Source organism: Euprymna scolopes, chromosome 14 (genome assembly GCF_053919585.1).
Source record: "Euprymna scolopes isolate OS-2025 chromosome 14, ASM5391958v1, whole genome shotgun sequence".
Lineage (NCBI taxonomy): Eukaryota > Metazoa > Mollusca > Cephalopoda > Sepiida > Sepiolidae > Euprymna > Euprymna scolopes.
Window position 1 is genome coordinate 75,466,559 of NC_136495.1, and position 25,941 is coordinate 75,492,499.

The 25,941-nt window shown below is 33.4% G+C and overlaps 1 protein-coding gene and 1 long non-coding RNA gene across 2 annotated transcripts in view; one reads left to right on the forward strand and one right to left on the reverse strand.

Annotated features, from left to right (window-relative positions):
- The window catches only part of LOC145293098 (ionotropic receptor 25a-like), a 322,383-nt gene that overhangs the window by 219,147 nt on the left and 77,295 nt on the right, over positions 1-25,941 (forward strand). The window contains exon 9 of the mRNA XM_080139474.1: positions 12,279-12,380. Within this exon, the coding sequence (XP_079995600.1) occupies positions 12,279-12,380 (102 nt within the window). The remainder of the gene's footprint in view (positions 1-12,278; positions 12,381-25,941) is intronic.
- Positions 1-25,941, reverse strand: part of LOC145293099 (uncharacterized) — a 199,416-nt gene that overhangs the window by 52,704 nt on the left and 120,771 nt on the right. Inside the window, exon 2 of the long non-coding RNA XR_013869662.1 lies at positions 13,400-13,510. This is a non-coding gene — a long non-coding RNA (uncharacterized LOC145293099). The remainder of the gene's footprint in view (positions 1-13,399; positions 13,511-25,941) is intronic.

The following is a 25,941-nucleotide window of genomic DNA, read 5'->3' on the forward strand; positions in this document are numbered from 1 at the left end:
TCTATATTTAGGTTTAGGCATAGATAACGAGTGAGGGGAATTATTGATAGTGTGTTTAGCTAGACGAGTGTTTCTTGTGAAAGTTTGGCAAGACGGGACCATAGACTGAAGCTCAGTTGAACACTTTCCATGAAAATAACGATACAGCAGAGACAAACTCGCAACATCTCTTCTGTGAGATAGAGGTTGCAGGGAAGAGAAAAGGATATCTCCTACGAGACTACAAAGTCTATTTTGAACTCTATCAAGGCAGGACAAGTCCTTTCATGTGCAATGATTTATATCTCTACCGGTTATGTGGCAAATAACAGCTCTGAACTAATTGTGGTTTCTGTTTTACAGGTGTTTGAACTGAGTCAGGTGTGAAATGGAGCCTGTTGAATGTCGAGCAGTGATCCGGTTTTTGTATTTGAAAGGGCGCACACCACAGGAGACTTTTGATGAAATGAAAGAAACTTATGGTGATAATGCCCCATCATATGACCTTGTAAAACGCTGGCATCGTGAATTCAAACATGGCCGGAAGTCTGTGGAAACAGCTCCCAGACCTGGTCGCCCCCCTTCTGCCATTGATGAGGCATCTGTCCGTCAATAGCCCAAGATGTCAAGATTAGTACATGGTCTGTGGAAACTATCATTCATGACCATTTACATATGCATAAGGTGTCTGCCAGATGGATTCCTAGGTTGCTCACACCATTCCAGAAGCGAGAACGCATCAAGTGCTCGAGGATGAATTTGGAAATGTGCCAAGAAGATGAGTCAAAGTTTTTCAAAAGACTGATTACACAGGATGAAACCTGGATCCATCACTATGATCCAGAGACCAAAGCCCAATCAATGCAGTGGAAGCACTTGGACTCGCCACCTTCAAAGAAGGCAAGGGTGCAGCCCTCCACTGGCAAGGTCATGCTCACAGTCTTCTGGGACCAGGACGGAGTAGTGACGACAGATTTCCTGGCAAAGGTACCACAATTACAGGAGCCTATTATGCTTCACTTTTGAGGAAATTAAGAGAAGCTATCAAAATCAAGAGGCAGGACAAGATCAGAAAAGGTACCCTCCTCCTGCAGGACAACGCTCCGGTCCACAACTCGCATGTCGCCAGATCAGAAGCATGGGCATGTGGTTATGAAATCCTTCCCCATCCTCCTTACTCTTCTGACCTTGCACCCTCTGACTTTCACCTCTTCCCAGCCACGAAGTTGTTTTTGAAAGGAAAGCGTTTCCCAGATGATGCAGCCTTGATTTCTGAAGTCATGTCGTGGTTGGAGGACCAACTTGGGGTGTTCTACAAAAACGGTCTCCAGAGCTGCATCAAACGATGGGAGAAATGCATAACTCTGGGTGGTTCCTATGTAGAGAAAGACTAATAACGGTGCCAAGTTTCGTTGCTCTACTGCTATGGGAAGTGGGTCAGGGACATTACTTATTGCACGCCCCTCGTAGATAGATACATGAGAAGATGTACCTAAACCTAAACATAGATTCCATGATCAAAGCTTCTTCCTTAGAACTGCACGCCTGTGGAATTGTCTTCCGTTTTCCTGCTTTCCAGCTGTCTATAATATGGTTGTCTTCAAGTCCAACGTGAACAAGTTTCTGATGAGCCGTTCCACTTAAGTTAACAAATTTACCGAACTTCCATTACTATCGATTTATATATTGTCCTTTTGACTACTCTACACTCTTTAACCCTTATCCTTGAGTGGCCTATCGGCCTTGATAAGTGGTGACGTCTATGTAAAAAAAAAAAAAAGATAGAAAATAGAATATATGGATAGAAAGAAATTAGAAAGAATAGAAAGAGAAAGAAAATAAACGACTGAAAGATATATAGCAGATAGAATAGAGAGAGATGAAAAATGTTTTCTGGAGAGAAACTATTTGATCACAGAATAAAAGAATGAATGCTTGCAACAAATGCAGCTGATTTGATTATTTAGAAGAGTATTAATTCAGTCAAGTAGAAAGCTAATATTACAGACATAAGCGCTTTACTAATGAGGCTCGTTGTTATCCACAGCGTTGACCCGAAACTAGAAGATTTCAAGGTACACCAAGAATGCACAAAACGACGATTAAATGCCAAGAATTTATTTCGAGATTTATGTTCCCTTTCTGCGTTCAAAAACCCAGAAAACTCTCACACGTAAAAACTGAGTGGGGTCAGTAAACAAGTTACTGTGATAATAGGCAAATTTTCTATGAAAAAAATGGATATTCGTTGATATGCTGGTTATGATGAATGAGTGCTGTGATGAGGACGATTTTTGGTTATAGTCAACTAAAGTCACCTGGAGGTTTGTGCGAGCCTGTTACTGGAATTGATGAGGACTCAGAACCTTCTGTATTTTTTTTGTTTTCTTTTTTCTCACCTCTGCATTCATGTCCTTACTTACTATTAAGATTTTTTTTTTAATTTTCTATGCAATCTTTTCTTATTTTATAATATTGTTATATTATTTGGATTCTTCAGACTACTATTCTAATCTTGAGTGTTATTTTCACATTTCAGTCGATGTAATTTCCGACCTTCTTCAGGTGTATCGTATCGAACGTGGGAATTTGGACGGAATTTCGAGTGGAACCCTTTATTTACTTCACGGGGTAGCATGCTCTTGCTCCATCTAGATAGGTGTCCTAAATAATTCGCAATTGTAGTTCTCGGTCGCCTACATTGAGAGTTGATCCTTCAACTTTCAGGAGAATATTGTTTTTACAATTGATTTTTCCAAGTACTGAGCCACGATTTTCTTATTTTCTATTAAGATTTGTTGATTGGAAACAATTTTTTGGAATCTTTTCTTATCAAAGACAATTATTTGGGAAATATTCTTTATTGCATACTTTTTTTTATAATGTTTGATCAAAAAACTCGTTTGATAAACATATTTTAATAACAAAGTGCAAATAAAGAGATTGATTTTTTTAAAAGCTTTATTTAAGAAAAACCTGTCATATCATAAACATATTGCAATTATATGATGGCAACTTTCTGTCTAATAAGTCAATGGCGATCTTCATTTAGTCTGGTGCACTGTAGCATCAGCTGTCACGAAACAGTGCAAAGTTGGAGTTGGTTCTCTAGATGCAGGCCTGGACGAGTGATAAGGAGACCTAAGTTTGCCCAATTACCAGGGTCTCAGCGTTATGGACAAAGTCTGATGGAAAAGCAAGCCAATACGGTTGGAGCGAGCACAGCTGTAGGAGCTGCTGAAAAGTTGTTACAGTACTTCACCAACTGCCTATTGGGACTCCAAACCGGATTTTTTGTCAGGGTTTACTCTCTTAAACTTTGCCTTTCCCAAGGCAACCACAAGGCAGTGGAGCTATTTACCCATACTGGTGAAAATTTGAAAATTTTTCCAACTATGAATCGAATATATAAAAGGCTGTTTATCTCCATATTTTCAAACTCTACCTTTTCTGAAACTTAAAGTTACAGAGCAGTGCGAGGGGTCTCAAATGATTGGATTTTTTATGGCCTGTGCTTTTATGGTCTTTAGCCAATTAAAATAGTTTTTAAAGGGGTAAAACTGAGTCAAAATTGAAAAAAGTGTTATACATTTTGTACATTCAGTTTAGTTTATTTTTATTTCTTAATTTTTAATCAGTTTATATGTGTGTCACATTAGTAGAATGGTAACGTCACCAGCTTTGAACTACAGTTTCAGTTTTGATTCTAGCTAATGGCACCCAAATACTGTTTTTTTTTTTAAATTACGACCCTGTAATAATATATACGAAATCTAGACAAATTAAAATATTATATTTAAGCGTATTTTACAAAACCGCCCCTCCCTGCTAGTTATATACAAATAAAGACTAATTTTGCTATTTTTTTTTTTTTTTTATAATTTTCGATAATTTGCTTGTTTTTGTTTATTTTAATTTCAATAAATCGCTTCACAATAAAAAATAGTGTTTACATTATTACGTGATGGAAAACCGTTTTATATAATTAAAAAACAAAACAAAAAAAACGAAGGGACGATTCGGAGTTTGAACTACTTTCAGTAACAGGCTTGCACAAAACCTTAGGTGGCTTTACGTTGCTTATAACCTGATTTTCATATCAACATAAATGAAAATGTCAGCATCTATCAAGATTGTTAATGCAAAACATTTATAAATATTAATGTTGTTAATATTATATATGCCCATATTTGTTGTGGTTGACAATCAGCTTAATTACTTCCTATGTTTATAAACTTTTTTTTCAATTGATATACGGCATAATCACGATGACACACCGGTTCCCATTAGATCACCAAAGTTAAGCAATGTTGAGCCTGGTCAGTACTAAAATGGGTGACCATATGACAATGTGATAGAAGGTGTGGAACGTGCAGTTCCCTAAAGTAAAATTAAACAAGTAGCCTCTCAGCTAGCTGAGTGTGTGTTCCATCCCTCCCCGATTAGGAAGCCTCCAAGATCCCCACCCCCTCCTACTTGCAATTTTTGTTTTCGCCCCTTCCTCTAAATTTCACCCATCTTGGAGAGAAAGAAATACAAACTAACCCCCATACCTTACCCACAAAATTTTCTTTTCTCCATTCACCCCCATCTAGAGGGCATCCCCACTTAGAGACTGATCCACAGAAGCAAGGTTCCTTTTACAAACCTAGTGGAACGGGCAGTCTATCAACTAGACGGGGTTGGGAGGGTCCTACTAATCACCTTTTGTTTTTTCTTTCCCCCCCCCCGCCCTCAACACAAATGAATTATTATACCATTTTTGTTGTCATCTTTTTTTGTTTTTATACGTCAATAAAAAATGTTTTAAAAATTGGGAGTTAAATAGGACGAAAGGGTGAATGTGGTATTATGGTGAAAGAAGATACTAGCTGGGAGAAACTTTTGATTTTGTTTAGTTCTGGAGTGACAAGGATGACCAACGGCCCCCACAATCCCCTCTTTTGAGTTGGCCATGTGCCTAAGTTTTTTGTTCATTGTTGATTTTCACTGTAATTTTAACATGAATAAAGGATTTAATATCTCAAAGTGTAGTATCTGTTCTGGCAGATACACAAGCAAAGACCATTTGTGGGGGCAACCCCACATATAAGACCTTGGTCAATGTAGGGGCAACTCTTCATACCAATTGTCACTATCTAGCTTCCCTACTCCCTGGGGAGTTGGTCCCCATTTCCCCTTCACTCCTCACATTAAAAATCGGCCGTGTGCCTAATTTTCTCGGTGGGGGAGCAAATAAATACCAACCCCACATATAAGACCTTTGTCAATGTAGGGGGAACCCTTCATACAAATTGTCACTATCCAGCTCCCCTACTCCGCGGGAATGGTCCTCTTTGCCCCTTCATTCCTCACATTAAAAATCGGCCTTGTGCCTAATTTGCTTTGTGGGGGAGCAAATAAATACCCAAAGATCAAAGTGTAGTATCTGTTCTTACTACATGCTGTACTTATGTTTGTAACTTTGTGATATAAAGTGGGGGATCACTTTTCTGTATTAATTTAATGTAAAATGATCACCCACTTTAAAACCAGTCAGTCTCAAAGCGATTCAAGTCATTCTCCATATCATTCAAGTTGTTTTTGAAGGATTCCAGTTATTTTTTAAGCATTCAAGTCATTCTTAAGGTCATTCAATTCATCCTTAAGTTCATTAAAGTCATTCTAAGTCATTTACTTTTTATTTATTTAAGTCATTTCAGCCCATTTTTCGGTCATTTTAGTTTATCTTTAAGAATTTCATGTCAATCCTACAGTCACACATTCATTCATTCATTACACGAGAGCACGCGACTAATGGCTATTGGCCTTGTTTATTTTTGAAAGTGCAACTTTATAATATATAAAAATCGATAGAACATTAACTCTATAATCATATATACAAAATCTGCAAGAATTAAAATATATTTAAGTGTACTTTATGACCGGGATTTGCCGGGCGTTTGTGCTAGCTTAGATAAATACTTTTGCAGTTTTAACAAAAAAGCTACAATAATATCAGAACATCTCCATTTACGCTGAACATCTACAGAATGCCAACATCAATATATTACATATGAATAAGTCCCCTGTGGAATTTCCACAGGTCCTGCTAGAAAAAAAAATTATTACACAATAGTTTAATTGTATCACATAGACACATACTTAATATTAATCATATAAACAAAAGAATTAAATTCCACTTAAAATTTTTTAAATATTTTATTCTAGGTTCACAAACTATATTTACTTCAATAATCTGGTTCAAATTTGGTGTCTTCTCTCCCCTCCCCTTCCATTTATGCTGATAAGCAGACGATATCCAGAAATATTTTATTTTATTTGTAAATATCGAATGAATAAAAGGATATTGTTTCTGAAACGATCGTACATATAAAATGATCTTATTATGTTGCCTCCTATGAAAACTTGATTGATAATTTTACAATTACTAATCCCTCACCCTTATATATATATATATATATATATATATATATATATATATATATATATATATATATAATTATTTTTTACTATAATAATTAAATACCTACAGACACTAGTGTTTCATCCTTTCGGGAATCTTCAGTGCAAGGTGTCACGATTACTACCAGTCGAACGATTCGGACCCCGCATCACGAGACATCTCTGGCTCGATTAGCGGAGACCTAATCCATTCGGCTACCATTAACCGCTTGAAATAACGTTGAATTTTAAACATCTTAATTCCAAGTGTTCATTTACGCCAGACAGACAGTGATCTAATCGTTATACGATGATCTACGCATATATATATATATATAGTAGAGATTTAGAAGGCTATCACAGTGCTAGGAATGAAATATAGTCGTTGTTGGTAAAAAAGACGAGAACAAGTGGCGATTTACAAATCAACAAGTATATACATATATGTATATATATATATAAATATATATATATATATATATATATTTATTCAGTTGTATTAGATAAAAATGTCTTGTTATGCCTGCGAATATAACCATTATTAATTTTGGAAAAAAATGCCCCTTTTCAAATGGTGGACGCAACAGATCGATTCAAAGCATGCTAGATGGTGGAGCAGAAGTTGACAATTAGTAAAAAAGAACCTATATTTTCAAACCAATAAAATATGCCCAAATTTGCCTACATTTGTTTTTATAGTCCTGGCAAGCAGCTTCGGTTTTGCTGCTTCGGTTGTCTCTCCTACATTATTCAGTTGTTTCCCCTGTGACCTTGCTAGGTCACTAATATATATATATATAGTAATTTATAAAATATATATGGCGATTAAGCTACACTGAATATATATTTTATAAATTACTAACTAGCTCTACCTACGTATTGAGCACTTTTGAAGTAAATACTTAAAGTTTACACATAAATCTATACTTTCGTATATTAGGTTTATGTGAGTAAATGAAGTAGTTATATATAACTACTTCATTTACATATATATGTGTGTGTGTGTGTGTGTGTGTGTGTGTGTGTGTGTGTGTGTGTGTGTGTGTGTGTGTGTGCATATGAGCGTTGCTTAGAGGCTAAAGAATGAGGGTGAAGAGGTGTATGTATTAGTTTTGATTTTAGCTGATGGCACCTATATCACATTTTTTTTTCTTTTGATCTCACTACTACATATTAGGTTCAATATAATAATCAATAGAGAATTGTTTCTATAATAATGAACACGTAATCTGCATGAATTAAAATATATTTAAGTGTATTTTACAACCGGGCAACATCGGGCAGCATGCTAGTATTTTAATAAAGCTGACATACTATATCTTTCTTTATCTCTTTCTACTATTATATAAAACGAACTGTGTGTGAGTGTGAGTTCATTCCCTATGGGCTCCTTAACGGCTGGGTCGATTTTTATGAAATTAACACATAAAATGTATTTATGTGCTTGGCAATGTTCTTAGATTTTGTATCTGAATGTTTCTAATAAGTATCAATAATCGATAATCAAATTAACCTGATCAAAAAAGAAACACGATTTTGACCACAGTTTACACATTACACAGCCTAACATCACAAGTGGATTTTAGAAGTTTTATTACTAAATTCATAAAAAGTCATTAATAGCTTCTTTAATATGACAAGGTCGCTTTCGGAATGAATGTTTCTGTTTAGAGCACAATTAAAGTATGATACTTGACTTTTGTATTTTAAATTTTAATTCAAGCCATTATATATAAAAAATAATCTAATAAAATCAACAGTAGTTTCTCTACAGTGCAATGTAGACTAAAATGGGTTGTGAACTAAGTCACTGCGGGGAGGCATGTGAAGCTTCTTCCCAGTGCACCATGATGAGTTCCCAAGTAGAACAGGCAATCATTCGATTGGGTTGAAAATGTGCGATTTCATTGATTTCGATGACAATAAAAATATGGGAGTGTGAAACATTTGTTGATCATTCAATATCGGGTAACGTCGGGTCACCCCTAGGTATACCTACAAAGTTGAGTTTTTCTCGCTCTGACATTGATATTAAAAGCCTACTTTTTTTTTTAACAATTATTAAAAGGACCTGTTGATATACTCAATGATGTATATGTGAGTGACTTCATGAAGGTTAACTAATTTGCATATTCCTTTGAAAAGCAAGCTTTCATTAATTATTCATTTTTTATGGTTTCTTATTAGATACTTGGTTATATTTAACTACTAGCGGGAGTACCTGGCATTACCCGGGTGTTTGTAGGTGTAAAAGAAAAACAAAAACTGTTTCGAACCCGTGATGAAGCCGAAAGTGGGGAAAAAAAGTGAAAGAAAACGTGAGATCTTACCGCTGCACTAGAAAGACATAGGAAGTGAAAAGCGTTGGAATTTATCGATGTCAATCAAAAAGTTGACTTGCAGAAACAACCGTTGGCTGGAGGCCAGTTCAGCTTTCACAGTTTAATTTATTTTCTCACGATGTTGAGGAAAACCAGCTCCCCACAAAAAGTGAGTGTCCAAATGAATAGCAATTGCCTGATATGACAGGTTGATCAAAGCTGATTGCTTTCTGGATGTCCTAGGACGAAAGGCCGGAAAGCTGCCTTCGCTGTCAATTCAGTTTCACTTTTATATGAAAAAAGTGAACAAATGCGCGAGAGGAAGGAATAGCATGGCTTTTATAAAAGTCGATGTAAATAAATGTAGATACAACGTGCGTCCGCAAATCGTAGATATTATGATCTAGGGAGTATATAAAAAGTTCTAAAACATAGTAACACTCTGTTGAAAAGGTCTTTGCTGAACATACAAAAACGTGCGCAGCCTTTTGTCTTTTATATATAAAGATGACACTTAATTCTTTTTACGCATAGTTTCTATATTGTGCATAAATGTGTAGAATTTAGGATGAAAACGTTCTAACACACGTTTTTATATATATATATATATATATATATATATATATATATATATATATATATATATGACCCTATTGGTGTGTGTGTGTGTGTGTGTGTGTGTGTGTGTGTGTGTGTGTGTGTGTGTGAACTGTCTCTACCAAACTCCTCCCTGAATATTTGGTCCTCAGACTTAAAACTCGATATATAGGAGATTTGGACCTGTGGAACAAATTCGATTTGTTTATTTAGCCATAAAAATAGCTACTACAGAGTCAAAATTGAAAAAAAGAAGTTACCTTAGCAAGAGTAAGACGCCTAACTTATGAGCATGCATACATATACATTTTTAGCTTGAAGTCGCTTAATTTTTATTCATCTAGCGCTACCTCAGACAGTAACAATGAAGAGTGAAATGCTAAATAACTTCTAAGCCTAAAGAGCTGAATATTTGGTTTCAATTCCAGCTGATGGCAACAAAGTCATTTTTTTTTTTAAACTTTTGAAATTATTATTACATATTATTTATTATTATTATTAAAGCATATTTTATGACTGAGCAACGCCGGGCGGCTTGCTAGTACACACACACACAAGTTTGCTATCATTTCACTTGTGATCTGCGTCTGTGTACACGTAAGTGACTTTTTAATCCAGCTTTAGTCCTACATGAAAGTACACATATGTGACATAAAACTTTCCTTTTTGTAAAGATGATCGCTTGATAATATTGTGAATCCTCTAATGTCGTGTCAGACCAATGTAGATTTGCAGATTAGACCACAAATATGACAACTTCGTGTTTCCGGATGTGCTGTAAAAGCCTCCTTATAACACAGCCGTTAGTGTCTTTGATTGTTTGATTTCAGATGATTTACAAAACCAGCTTTTGAAGAAAAGTATCTACCACATACAATGCACTTCGGTTCCTGTTATAATTTCTCTGACATTGTATTTCTGTCCTGCTTCCTTAAAACACGCTTTAAGACAACAAAATTTACACGCTGCTCCTCAAAAATCTTACAACTTTCTCCGATGGTTTTCTCCACAGTGATCGATCTTTCCCTTGGGCTTCCTAGTCATGTGCATCCATCTCCAGTATTTTCAAATTGTTTTTCAGAGAATCCTTAAACCTTTTAGAGACGTTTACAATGCAACGGTGGTGAAAATTGTCTTCGTTGGATTCGTTTAGTTTATTCATTTTTTTTTTTTTTTTTAATAATCTGTGAAATGCATCATCATCCGCGTCTTCAACAACAGCTGTTTTTATTTAAAATGTCGAGGCGTTTACGATTCAATGGTGGTGATATATATATATATATATATATATATATATATATATATATATATATATATATATATATATATATATATCATACACACACATATTTATATGTAATATTACATATCTATACATGATTACGTTTAAAGCTCCTAAAATACACACTAAATTTAGATACATTTGGCTTAAGCGATAAAGGTGTTGGTTGGTAACAGTCGTCTAGTGGTTGAAGATTCAGTTTTTACTACAAGCGATTACAACTAAGAATAATAGAGTGTTAACAATTCTGTTTGGTCATGATTAACGAAATGAAAGCAATCTAACTTAGTAACTTATATATAGTTTGAAATTCCATATAAGTTGCTGAGTTCAACTATTAGATTCTCAAATTCGAAAAAATACTCATGCAGGCTAAACAGGCTAAAACATTGAGAATATAACATGAGGAAAATAAGATGCTTGTACTGAATAGTGATGTTTTAAACCAACACATTTGAGGTGAAAACATTACGTACTTACATGTCATGTTGAAATTAGTATAAATTTTAAAAATTACAGAAAAATTCATCCAGTAGAAAAATAATTACAAGTAAAATAAAATTTATCGAGTTTATCGATTTTTAGAGTTTTATCGTATGTTTTAATGTTGAAGAGTTCACAATATTCAGGGGAGATAACTGCAATCGATCATTTTGATTAAATAATCACAATCTGTCATTTTAAACATAAAATGTTGGAATGTAATTGTGAATAGTTTTTTTTTTGTTGTTGTTAAAGAGTGACCTCATCTTCTATTGGATCATTTTTTTGTAATTTTTGGAATTTATACTAATTTCGACATGACACCTAAGTGCGTAATAATGTTTTCATCTGAAATGCATTAGTTTTAAAAATCACTTCTACACAAACAGTGAAAATATAATTTTAAATAAAGGAAATAGAATACAAATTTTTTTAATCGTTGTGACACATTGTGAGTTCGTATTTGCTTTTTTTTAATTCAAAATAGGCATGCACAGTTTCGTTGTGACTGAATCAATAATACTACATTAATAAAAGAAATATATTGTGATTTAATAAGACTACATTAATAAAAGATACTTTGTGCCCTAATAAATAATAAATTAATAAGAGAAATGCTTTGTGGCTTAATCAATAATACCACATTAATAAAAGAAACATTGTGACTTAATACTACATTAATAAAAAATATATATTGTAACTTAATAAATAATACTACATTCATAAAAAATATATTGCAACTTAATAAATAATACTACATTAATAGAAGAAATGCTTCGTGGCTTAATCAATAATATTGCATTAAGAAAAACGTACTTTGTGACTTAATCAATAATACGACATTGATAAAAGAAACAAATTATGACTTAATCAATAATACTACATTAATAAAAGAAATACTTTGTGGTTTAATAAATAGTACTACATTAATAAAATAGATATTGAGACTTAATAAATAATAGTCTTAATAAAGAAATAATTTGTAACTTTAAAAAATTATACTGCATTACTAAAAGAAATACATTTTGGATTAATAATACTGCATTAAAACAAAAATACTTTGTGACTTAATAATACTGCATTAATAAAATAAATAATTTGTGACTTAATAAGAATATTGCATTAATAAAATAAATATTTTCAAAATATGCATTCTTCTTTTAACTTCATAGATTGGTTATTGGAATAAGTCGTCCGGTCTTGTTTTAACGGAACCCAATTCCCGGTACTCATCTGACTGGCACCTCAGAAAGCTCAGAGCAATAACAGTTATTGTAAGTTAATATTTTTGTATTCTTTATCTGTTTTTAATAATTTCCTTTTCCTAATCCAGTGTTTCTCAATCTTTGATGACCCGTGCCCCCCTTACCTAGTATCTCATCACCCGTGCCCGCCCCCTGCTCTTTAACAAAAAAAATGCAGATTTCGTTTTGTTGTTTACTTAGTTACTCTAAAATTATAAATCAAAATGGAAACTTTGCTGCAAATAAAACACCTGCTGTTGAGCTTATGTAACAGGGCTTCTAATGTGCAGTTGCATCTTGGATACAGCAAGGCGAATATTGTTCCTAACAGCAAGACGGTTTCTTAACTTCGTTTTAATAGTCCCCAGTTCAGAAAATGTACATTCATAAAAACATGCAGCAAATTGTATAAGCATTAAGGATGCCTTCTTGCTGAACAGATAAACAGAAGCTGGAGAGTTCTTCCTTCTTACTGAAGACTAGCTTCATTGCTTTTGAAATCTGGAACTCTGCCGGCTCTTCTATTTGATCTTCAGTATGTTAACTTTAAGTGTTGAAAGGGTCTCTGTGTATTTTGAATTGCATATTTCCAGCTTCCTCTTATGGTTCCCGGTTTAATGCCAGTGGCCCCCTTAGGGAACCATCGGCCCCCAGTTGAGAAATGCTGGATTAATCCTTGTCTTTGAAATGAAGAACAAATGGAATACAGATACACGTAAAGTTAAAAAAAAAAAAAAAAAAAAAAAGGATCGCTCTACTGCTATCAGGAGAGGATTATAGTGGCTGGCCAAGATTAAGGCTTGATGACTAATGCTTTTAAGAAAACGAATGATCTCAAAAATGACAAGTGTAGGTTCTACCACACAGAAGTAGAGAGTGTGGGTCGCCTTGACATCTAATTGTAAAGTTCTGATAGATGAGAGTTACTATACCTTGCGATATTTGGACATTTATTACTATAGAAAACAAACCTAAAAAAACTGGGGGGGGGGGACAAATATAAAACAAATGAATGTTACTAAAATCAAGATAAGTTATTTTCTACTTACCTGGAAGCATTTATTACGTTGAAACGCAAGTAATGCCAAGCTGCTAAGTTAAAACGGTGACAAGATGGCAGATATAGGCAGTTGTCTGGAGGTCTCCATAATCGCTAAAAACTAAAAAATAAAACAAAATACTGATCGAAATCTACCCAATAAATGTCACGATGACTACTTACGCTTCAATTAAATAAACACTTTGAAATAAGTTTAAACTTTAAAAACTCACTCAGATAGATTGAAGAGTAATCTATCTTGCCTTTGGTAACATTTATTTATTATATATTTGTTTCTTTACCGCTTTTTTGTATGTAGTAAAAAAAAAAAATGCCGAATTATTTTTATAATGAAAAGCAACAGAAAACTCCAGTCACAAGTATTTAGTCACATTTTTTTTTTTATGAAAGTTGCTTGAAACAAGGTATGAAGCCACTTGATGTAAATACCTAACAATAATGAAATATGATTATTGGAAGGACAAGACATGCTTATTGACCTTAGTCTTGAAAAGATCAAGGCTGTATGTAGAAGGAAAACAATGATCAGGAAGAGAGTTCCACAACCTTGCAGTCCTTGGAAAGAAGCTACTAGAATAGAAAGCTGTATTACAATAAGGTATTTAAACAAAAATTTGACAGAGACCTCTAGACCAACAAGTCAAACGAGCTGAAACAAAGGAAGCAGTAAATAGATCAGACAATTTTGATGACCACATACCATAATAGTATTTGTAGAAAAGACTGAGACTAGCAACATCACGTCTGTGAGAGAGAGAGGTTACGGTGAAAAAGAAAGGGTGGAGCCAATCAAATTACAGATGCGTTCCTGCAGTTTATCAAGAACGTTCAAATAGGACACAGATTCACCAGCTCAAATATGACAACGGTGCTCCATACATGGTTTGATAGTAGATTTGTAGAGATAAAGAATAGCTTTGGGTGTGAGAAAATGTTTAGAGAGATTTTACAAAAAGTAGAAAGTGCAATGGATTTAATACATGAACTCCAAGAAAGATTTGATTAGAAAGAAAGATCAATTAACTTTACAAGTATTCTCTGTGGCCACCACCTACAGCATGGTCAACATGAATGTGACAAGAAAATTTGTCCTAAACACACATCAACATATTACAATCTGAGTTGACTACTATCGTTATTTAATGCTTAAGGTTACTAAGGTCAGTTGTTAAGATCAACCATTGACGACTAATGTGTAAACGGACACTTTTTTTTTTCTTTATGTAGGTGTGGCGAATATGAAATAATGCCTACTAGACACTGTCCTCAATGTTTAAGGTCTTTCTGGAGGAGAGTTTGCCAGGACAACCTAGCATGAGGATACTTTTCCTACAAGTAAACTCTGACTAAATATTCAAAATCACATAGTACGGAGTGGAACAATAAAATTGTCGCCCTAGAAAAGACGATATGATTCCATTTCCATTTGATGAAAACCGGTTTTCTTTTTTGTTGTAGACCATCTACTAGTGTACAAATCCCAAGAGCGATAGAAGCCTTCTATCATCTGAAAGTGACACAATGTTTCACGAACAAGCTTGGAGATATGCCGCTGTACAACTCATGCTCTCTCCTGATCCTAGTTATGACAACAGGACCATTGCCAGCACCCTCAAAATACAAATCTGGTTGTTCAACACTTGAGGGCACAACTCAATGAAGTTTCGTGGCCATGATTATGGTTTTTGGTGTGATTTCAAGTGAGGGCTACATCATGCCACCTCACATGTTCAAAGTCGACTTGAAAGTCAACACCAAAATGTACCTGAATGTGCTAACGAGTGTGTCGATCCCCTTGTGCAATCAGGTGGCCACTGGAAGATTCTGGGTGTGGCAGCAGGACATGGCGCCAGACCACAAGTCCAAAAAGACCCAGGCTTGGCTTCAAAAGGAGAGCTACGACTTTGTACCCTTATCTCCCTGGCCCCGCCTCCTCCTCTTGCGATCCAAAATTGCTGGACTACTTCATTTGGCCATATGTCAAGAACATCACCAACATAACCTCCCATAACACCAAAGCTAGTCTGATTGCTGCCATCTGCCCAGTATTCGCCAAGCTCCTGCCGGTGCTTGTGGAAAAGTCATCCTCCCAGTTCCAAACCTGTATTGAAGCAGGAACTGAAGCTGAAGGCGGCTATGTTTAATAGATGTCAGCTCTACTACATAATCAAGTTATCTGAATTGATTTTTTCAATATTTTTAAAATAAAGCTGTAGTGTTGTTTTCTTTAGAGCAACAAATTTATTGTTCCACCTTGTTTTTGCGGCCCATATAAGATCTCCTCGATATGGTTAACCTACACTGGCTTTTTATGCGGAATTATGCGCCTTCTCCAAGTGATGTTACCTCAACGAAGCACAAAGCTGGATACGCCACTAGATTAGGTGAATTCTTGTCCTGGAATCCAGTAAGACCAAGAGAATATAAGAAGGATATACTATAACATATTTAAATGGTCGATTGGGGAGAGGGAAATTATGTTCTCAATTACTTTACTAACTCAATGTTTGAGATGTAAAGGAGAACTTTAATGAAATATTCGAATATCTATGTGTTTCATATAGGTGGTCCCTTGATTTCTGACAACTGTGACTGAAGTGACATGAAACAAATAATAATAGCCGACATTTTGTAATCTGATCTTGTTGTAAATATGTTTTCACTTCTTTTTTTCATGTCATACAGAAGGCAAAAGATTTATTTGTATTCCTTAAGTTTTTTTTGTTTTTTCACGTCTTCCCACCCACTTACTGCCACTAAGGGAATCAGATGAAGGGGATTGTTACTGGGGATCAGAAGCGTATGGGGCAGAAAGCCAAAGTATTTATAGTATCCCTTGGGCGTAAAGGAAGCTGGATGTACTGGTGTTGGTGTATATTTCTTTAATAAGGGTGTGTCGAGGCACCATCTTCGCAGCATGGCGTTGGCATCCCACCTGCCTTAGCAAATTTGGCTAAATGTTTGCTTATAAACAAACTGTTCGTGCATCTATGCAAGAGTTTAAATTAATCATACATTTACTCTGGTGAATCAGGTGAGAATTTGTTAAATGTTATAACCTGATTATTATTGAATTAGTGTGACCCATAGAAAGTCCACGGAATGAGAAATATATTTAATGAACAAATATGTTTTCATAATACGGATACTTTTCTGGATAGCACAAAAAAATAGTTTCTTGGACAGAAAAGCCAATAACACACAGCAAATCAGTTTTTTAATATTTCTATGAAAATAGTGTCCATTGTATTTTAAATATAGAAATGACCCAAACGAAATAAATTAATAAGTACTAATAAATATTTAGAAAGTAATATTGTGCTACATAGTTCAATACAAACAATAAAATCATGTTGTAAGAGACGACCTTTAATTTATTCCTTCAGTTTATCAATTCTTCACAGACAATGATCTTTTTTCCTCTGTTTCCTTTAAATGTTTCCTTTTTTATGAACGGTTTTGCTGACTTCTTTCTTTTGGTGAAGAAGAATTGTGCATTGAAATTACAACAATGATCATATATTATTATAATGATATTCGAAAACGAGGCTACATCAAAGGTAGTTCACTCATATTCTTGACCTGGGTTGTCAGATGGGCTTTGTTAATGCCATTTTTCGCAACTTTAGCCAATTTGGAAACAGTCTGGCCTTCAAAAATTGCATTTTGTTTTTTCAAATAAGGACATATTCAAGTTGACACACCGGTTGCTGCTGGATCACAAGTTAAGCAATATTGAACCTGGTCAATACTAAATGGGTGACCACTTGAGACTTCCAGGTGCTGTATGTGCTCTTTGCTTATCTTGGCATTGTTTCCAGTCATCCTAGACTTCTCCTTTCCACTGGAAATAAACAGTGCCGATTCAGGAGGCGTATGGTTGGGATTGTGCAACCCTTGCCTCATAATTACATGCGTAGTTGCCCCTACAGGGGGTATCCTTTTTCTTTTGAGACTGAACGGAGGCATATAATATACAGACTAACTAAAGGAGGATCAAGCAGAAATTTATATGAATGAAGTTTAAATTTATAGAAGGCAATATAATGCAGAGGTGTAACTGATAAACACAAACTGAAGCAAGAAAATTATTTACACCTGAAAGTATCCTGTACCTCTATGAGGCCACCATTCGCCCATGTATGGAGTACTGTTGTCACATTTGGGCTGGTGCATCTGCTACTTGTCTCTCATTATGAACAGGGTTCAAAAGAAAGTCACCAACCCGATAGGCCCTGAGCTGTCATCTAGGCTTCAACCTCTGTCCCATCGCCGAAATGTTGCATCTCTCTGCGTGTTCTACAAGTACTTTAATGGTGAATGCTCTGACGAACTACAAGCACTTGTACCCCCTCGAGGTGAATACCCCCGACAAACCCGACAAGCAACTAAATCCCACCCCTTCACAGTAGAGATCCCTAGATGTAAGAAGGCCTTCTATTCCAATAGTTTATTCCCCAAAACCACTAGACTTTGGAACTCCCTTCTGGAATTCTGCTTTCCCAGCTGTACTGACATGCAGAAGTTCAAGTGTAATGTGAACAGTCATCTTGCTACTCATCTCCCTTCATAATACCCCTGCTTCAAAGTGGCACTGTGCTTTGTTTGGGGTTAAAATTGAATAAATAAAATATAAAAAATATAATGGTGGAACAAGCTATACAGTTTCACCTTCATTAATCAAATATATATATATATATATTAACTGTATATCCCCGTCAATGCCAGGTTGAAACATATTGGTGAGCGGATAATTTAGTCCCACACTATATAAGATACACAGAATCTCTTAATTTATTACGATTTTCCTGAAAATGGATCACATGTCGGATTTATGGAAGCATAAAATACATCAATTTTAGTCTACGAAAATTAAACGAGAAATAGCTTAAAGGGGGAATAACTCTCACAGCTTAAATAAATTTGCTTTCGTTTTTAAAGGCAACTGGTGTAGTCTGATAAATTGAAATGAAATTAAATTAAATCAACTTTAAATAATATTTCAAAATAGAACAATGAAGTTAATTTTATTAACACAAATAATTAATAACATGGAGCTAATTATTAAAATAGATTTTCTTTAATGTAATATGCAAATGGCATAATTCCTTGAATGTAGATTTCCTTCGAATAAATAGTATATCTAGAAATCATGCTGAAATATAAATGTGTAAATGTTTTCAGTATCAAAATTCATTTGTGAAAAAGTGTACCTTTTGTTCATATTGATCAAATTGTGAACAAGCAGACGGGAATGCGACTATTATAATACAAGATTAAAGCATGCGATTAATAAGATTATATGCGATTACTAAGATTATATATATATATATATTATATATATGCGATTAATAAGATTATATATATGTATATATATATATATATGCGATTAATAAAATTATATATATATGTATAGAGAGAGAGAGAGAGAGAGAGAGAGAAAATACAAATTTAAGACTATATTTGACATGAATTCATTGTTCGACAAGATACTCAAATAAGATATTGAAAAGGTCGAACAATGAATTCATATAAAATATATTTTTACAATCTTAAATTTGTATTCTTCTATAACAAGCTCTGTTTCCTATCTTGGTTGTATTGAGCTTTTTTTTTATTTGGTGGGGATTACTATATAAATATTTATATTTACTCTAAGTTTACAAAATCTTTTGGTTTCTAAAGTTAATCTTTACTGATTATTATATATATATAAAGTCATTCACAGACAGACTGTTTCGCTGTATCAGTTTTTCACTGTAGCTAGACTAGCAACTACCTGAAACCAAGTTTGAAACTCGACCGCCTATGCAACAGTCAGCGCTTCTAACCGTTACGCTATCAGGTGCTGCTAAGATGAGTATGCGAAATTCCAATGTCCAAACGACCTTAGCTCAATCTGTTTACACAAAGAGCATTGCTTCACACGCTAGCGGTAGTTTTGTTGTTGTTGTTTTGCTCCCCAGTATACTTAATGCAAGATGGGAATCATTTATATATATAAAGCAGAATATTTTATAGATTTATTGAATTTAAAAGTAATCCACTATTGAAGCATTCACTTTCAATTGACTTCTCATCTTTGTGAATCAATGACATCATTTGTTAATCATCTTGTCATGAAAAGTACTACTACTGCTGCTGATGATGATGATGTCCATATGTCGAAATAATCAAAGGATACACCAATTATATTTGCTATTGTTGCCCTGGGAGGTAATTACTCACCTGCATTGTTTACTGTTAGCAAGTTGAAAAAACATGTAATAACACTATCGATTACTGATATAATCTTGGTTTGTATTTCGGTTTAATTATAACAACAAAAATATTCTGTGTTTTTCTGTAAATAACTTAGTATTTTCCAACTATTCTGATATTATCAGCTATTGCAGATATTAGTTACAGCATTTTTTATCACATAAAAAATGTTTGCAAAATTCTTTGGGGACAACTATATTGCCATAGATTCCTTATCGTGGCAAAAATGTCATTCCTCTGGATAATTTTTACTTTGAGAGAATCCAAGTGTCATAGGAAGAAAAATGTGAACTTGTTAAGTTATAATCAACAATTGCTTTAGAAACTTTCTGAAGAGATCATATATATATATATATATATATATATATATATATATATATATATATATATATATACTAGCAGGGCGCTCAGCATTGTTCGGTCATAAGTGCCAGTGAGTGTACAGAATTAATGCATAAATGCACAAAAATTGAATGCACGCACGCATGAACACAAATGTGGCAACTAGTGAAAACAATATGTAATTTCGCGCATGCGCATGAAAACAAACATGGCAACTAGTGAAAACAATACTGAGTATATTGGATAATAAAGGTCTTAACATTATTGTCCTTAGATTAAATGAAAAATCCTTCATATAAGAAAGGCGAATTTAGGAAAACTCGTCCCGGGAAAACTCGTCTCGGGAAAACTCGTCTCCGGAAAACTCGTCTCCGGAAAACTCGTCTCCGGAAAACTCGTCCCCTTTCGCTAGGTAGGAAAACTGGTCCCGTATTGAATAAATATCAATTGAAAACACATTTTATGATCGTTCTTGAAGGAGATATTGTTTTTTAAAATAAACTATAGCCCCCCCTAATGTTTTTTTAAAAATATTTTTACTTTTTTAATTTTCTTTTTTTTTTTTATATAAAATCGATTTTCTAAGTGTCCGTTTTCTAAGTTCTTAGTGGTTTAACTTATTTTAAAGCGTTTATTATGTTCATACAAAGTTAATTACAAATTTTTTTTGTTCTTATTTTAACGATGTTTTTTGGAGTCATAAAAACAATAATAAAAAACAAAACAAAAAAATTAAAAAGAGCGATTCGATTCTTCGTTACGCTTTTGGTTTTGTTTTTTAATTATGATAGTTTTTTGTTGTTATGTTTTTGTTTTCTGTCATACCAAATGCACTCATGCGTTATTTAAAATTATGATTTTATCAATTATCAACATTTATTATCGTCCTGTCAAATTTTGCAAAAATTAACTAATAAATTAAAAGCGAAATATTTTTTTGGCGCAAGAGATGCCATGTGCTAACCTCTCGTTAACTCATTTTTAATTTTTTTAATTTTTACTTCAAAATTCTAAAATCAATCATTAAGAGAGAAAGTAATCACTAAATAAATTTATTCATCAATTTTATTGAAAACTCCGCTATCGTTTATCAAGAATCTTTTTAATTTCATTTTTTGTTGGTTGCTTTTCGAAGGGAGATATAGGTTTTATCCCCCCTCTCTAAATTATATTTTAAAAAATATTAAAATTTATTATTTTCTTTTTAAAACCAAATCTCCCTCAGTAATTTCTTTAATTTTCTATTTTTTAGCGATTATCAAGACCCCCTAAGATGTGATATACCGGGCATTATTTCTCGTTCTCCCGTAACACTCGACATGTTTTTTGTTTGTTTTCTGTTTTTTTTTCTTTACCAAATAAACGATTCCAAATAAATTAAATAAACAACATAGTCGGCGAGGTAGAAAAATCGATTTTACCCTTTTATAAACAACAGTATATAAGTAAATTCTTTTTATATTAATATAAAAAAAATATGCGGTCTCGTTTATGAACATAATAAACGCTTTTATTAAAAACACAAAAAAAACATTAAACAAGTAAAAATATTTTTAAAAAAATATTATGGGGGGGGGGTATAGTTTATTTTAAAAAACAATATCTCCTTCAAGAACGATCATAAAATGTGTTTTCAATCGATATTTATTCAATACGGGACCAGTTTTCCTACCTAGCGAAAGGGGACGAGTTTTCCCGAGACGAGTTTTCCCGAGACGAGTTTTCCCGAGACGAGTTTTCCCGGGACGAGTTTTCCCGGCACCAAGAAAGGCACAACTTGCTGAAACAAATTGTAAAAAAACGAAAACAAAAATACAGTGAGAGAGTGTACATTGTGCAGGTCTACCTTAGGTTTTGTGTGTACGTGTTAACAGCCTTTTAAATGTCAGGAATGATTAATTAACTGATTAAGTAATATTTAATAGTGAGACCTTTTCAAAGCAAATCTTTAAAAAAAAAATGAAATGTCCCCCATCACACACACGTTTTGAAGTGTTTCTACGTATTTTTAAAATGTCTGGAACTTTTCACTCCACCCCCACCCACTTTCCCTCTTTTTGACCCCACCCTAACCAAAAAATGCTAACGATTACATGTCACACTATGTCGCCAAGAAGTGGGATCTCATTTTACGTTAGATTTATATAGGAAAGTGATACTCCACGTTAAAACATTACATTTTAATTATTTAAAAAAAAAATTTCTTTTTATATTATCTTTAAAGGCCGTTAAAACGTATTAGCCAAAAAAGTACATTTTGATTTCTTTTAAGGAAGTAAACTATGCTGGATTAGGTCGTAAAAAATCCAAATATTTTTTATATGAGAAAAACATATTGCTTCATTGTTTTTTTTTAAAACAAGTTCAACTTGCAATGGAAAATACAAATAAAATACTCGTAAATAAATAATTTTGCATACGAAAAACGTAGTTTTTTTAATCAAGTTCTAGTTTGAATCAGTACAACTTGGGTACAGAAAATATTTTTCAAAAATATGTAGGTGCACCTGAATAATTGACACCCCCTTACAATGTTTTCCTTTTCGTCTTTTTTCAACTTTTTTTGCAGATTATTGGACACAAAGCTACCAAATTATAAAAAAGTTTAAATCAATATTTAAAGATTTGGAGAGGGGTTTAGTTTCACATAAAACATTCTAGCAAATCGATTCCCCATTTTCAGAATTTTGTGATTATATTGTCTTTTATTGCTTTGGGAAAACATTTTTTTAAGTGATGAGTGAAAACAATAAAACTCAGGAAGCCTCCAAAGCACTATTGCAAGCACAAATGAAAATTAAGGAGGCCTTACTAAAAGCACTATTAAAACCAAGTTTCTACCCCACTCCTTGAAGAGAAAACATTTTTTAAGTAAGCCCTAAAAAATAAATCGTCAGAATCCACAGGAGCACTACTAAAAGCAGTAAATATGGATATAAATATGATTACAGTTATATATTGTATATTTACATTTAAATATTTTTTTTTAACTCAAGGGAGTTAAAATTACATTTATTTGTTAGGAAAACACGTTAAAATAAGTTAAAACAAAAAAAACATTGTTGACCTTGTGTATGCTTTGAATAGCAACAGCGGCTTTTAATATTGGACTTAAGACAGGGTGGCTATGAAATACGTAACTCCTATTAAGAAATCCTAAAATAACAACAAAAAAAACATGCCACTCACTAAATTAACCTTGCTTCCTTTGCTTAAATGAAAAACTCTTTATCATGAAATTTAAGGACAGGGATAAAATCTCAAATAAAAAACAGGAAACTTCAATAAATTATAGGCATTACAAATCACAGCTCATTTCTCACTTGCTAACTACTCCCTCCTAAATCCTTATTAAATACGATTCCAACACTACGTACATGTAATATCTCACTTAAACATACCTGCCCGCCTAAATCTCCCCAAATGTAACATTCACTGAATCCAAAACCACACCATTTCTGTCAATAACATGCACGAAAAACATTCCATTTGATTACACCCGTCACTTAAAAACAATTTTTCAACATACTCTAAATATTTAAATATCCCCCTGAACCCATCCACTATAGAATTGATATTTAGCATATGCGTGTATACTATATCCCTAAAAGCTTTTCCCTCAAACTCTGTTAACTGTGTTTACCCGTAACATAAATATCAAATTAAATTCAGCTTATATGTGTTGCTGCGGTCACTTCTATAACTCTGATATTGTAAAAATGGGATAACAAACAACAAAAGAACACAATTATCAAGTAACCTAAACATAAAATATAAATGTTATCTCTTTGTTATCCCTGAAACCAATAGTTATTTTTCCACTATATTAAAACGCTTTAACAAAATTTTCTAAAACCGCTAACCTTAATGTTGATATATATTTTATATCCCACAACCACTAAGTACTGCCTAAATCTAAACGATAAAGCATGCACGGCGTCATAGTTTGCATCTACTCCAGTTAATTATGTAGCATATTAATATATAGAGTGATATATACGTGTATATATATATATATATTTGCATATGTACACAGGCAAATGTTGCCTCAAGATCCGTGGGCATTACTATTTATGCATAAATAATCAATATAACTTTCAATAAAGTATTATCATTGCTAGTTATTATTAGAGCTATGACAACAGCATATTCTTTTCATTGTTTTTACTCTCGAGTATATATCCGACACAGACACAATCAACCGAGGATCACATCACTCTACATAAAAACGTAAGATATCAATGGATATATACCTGAGAATCCAAACAAGGAAAAGAATATGCTGTTGTCATAACCCTAGTTATTATCAATACCTTAGCAAATAACCAGACATAATTCGCAATTACCTTCTATTTTTACTAATCAAAATCGCTGTCAAAGCAAATGATTATATCTGATCATAAAAGGTTTAGTAATAATATAGACTTTGGGTTTCAATAAGTATGATAACAAAATTGTTGAAACTATGGATAGCACATTTATAAATATAAAAATAAATAAATCTACAATTAACGAATGCAATGGTAAATAATATTGAAAGTTAACAGAGCGAGAGAAAATAAAGAAATAGTTTAAAACTACCACCATTAAACAAATTATAGGCTCCCCATTCCCTCTTTTTTTCCTTCCCCCATTTCTTTTTTTCTTCTCCCCATCTCTTCCCCTTTCCTCTTCTCATCCTCCTTTGTCTCTTCCCCTCTCTCCTACTTCCTAACGTCTCTTACTTTTCCTTTTTCTTCCTCCCCACCTTAACGGATCCTTATTAGTTCAACAGAGATGTAGCGAAAATGGATAGTGAAATCTGATTTAAATCTTAACCTTTTCCCAAGAAGATACCAAAACACTACTAAAAACTACTTAACTTTAAAAATATACACTAGTTCACTTGGATTTTAAGACGGTTAGTGAGCATATACGTGCGCAGATATAAAATCTCTCTTCGTTATTTCGCTGTCTCCATCCTGTTTCAAACCTGACTTCTTAAACACCAACCCTATCTATCTTGTTCTCTCAACCAAACACAGACAAAAATCTAATCACTTGTTTTATGCACAGCTGAACCTTACCTCGCCTTTCCTTAACTTTTTTTTTTTTTACTGTAAGATGAATTTTGATTTTCATTGCTGACTTCACATTCATATGAGCATGATTGCCTGAAGAGGCTCTAGTTACTAAATACTGGACGACAAAAACATGCTCATAACTGTAGCAAAACATGCTCATAACTGTAGCAAAACATTACTGCTTATGTAAAAACAAATTGAAAATATATCTTGCTCTACATCGGTACTGAGCACTCTTGTATTAACGTAGTTATATTTTACTGATTACAATTGGATAACAACCTCAAATTATATATATATATATATATATATATATATATATATATATATATATATATATATATATATATATAAAATAAAAATTTACATTTGGATTTACATTTTTGGATTTTACCGTCATTGGATACTTTACCTTTCACCAGACTATCTATTCACGTGAAATCACCTTTTTCTTCATCATATTCCCCCTGCTTCACTTTTTGTTATCAAGTAAGACCTTTGAATTACTTGCAGTTTCATCAAATACTTTTGTATGCAAAATCCGATCCCGCATTTTGCTAATTTCTACCCTCTGATGAGAAAGAAAGTATATCTTCGAAACTCCGTGGATTAAGGACTATCCACTTATTAAGTGTTTCCTTTTCAGATTAAATATGTTTTTAACTCTTTTTCAAAGTTTTTTAAAATGTTTTATTAACTATTTGCTCATATATATATATATATATATATATATATATATATATATATATATATAATGTGTATATATTAAATATAATGCATAGACCTTGATTGTATCATCAGATAATTAAGAACTAAAATGAGAAAGAGGAAATGATCTATTTAGGCCATAGTATTTCGAAGCTAA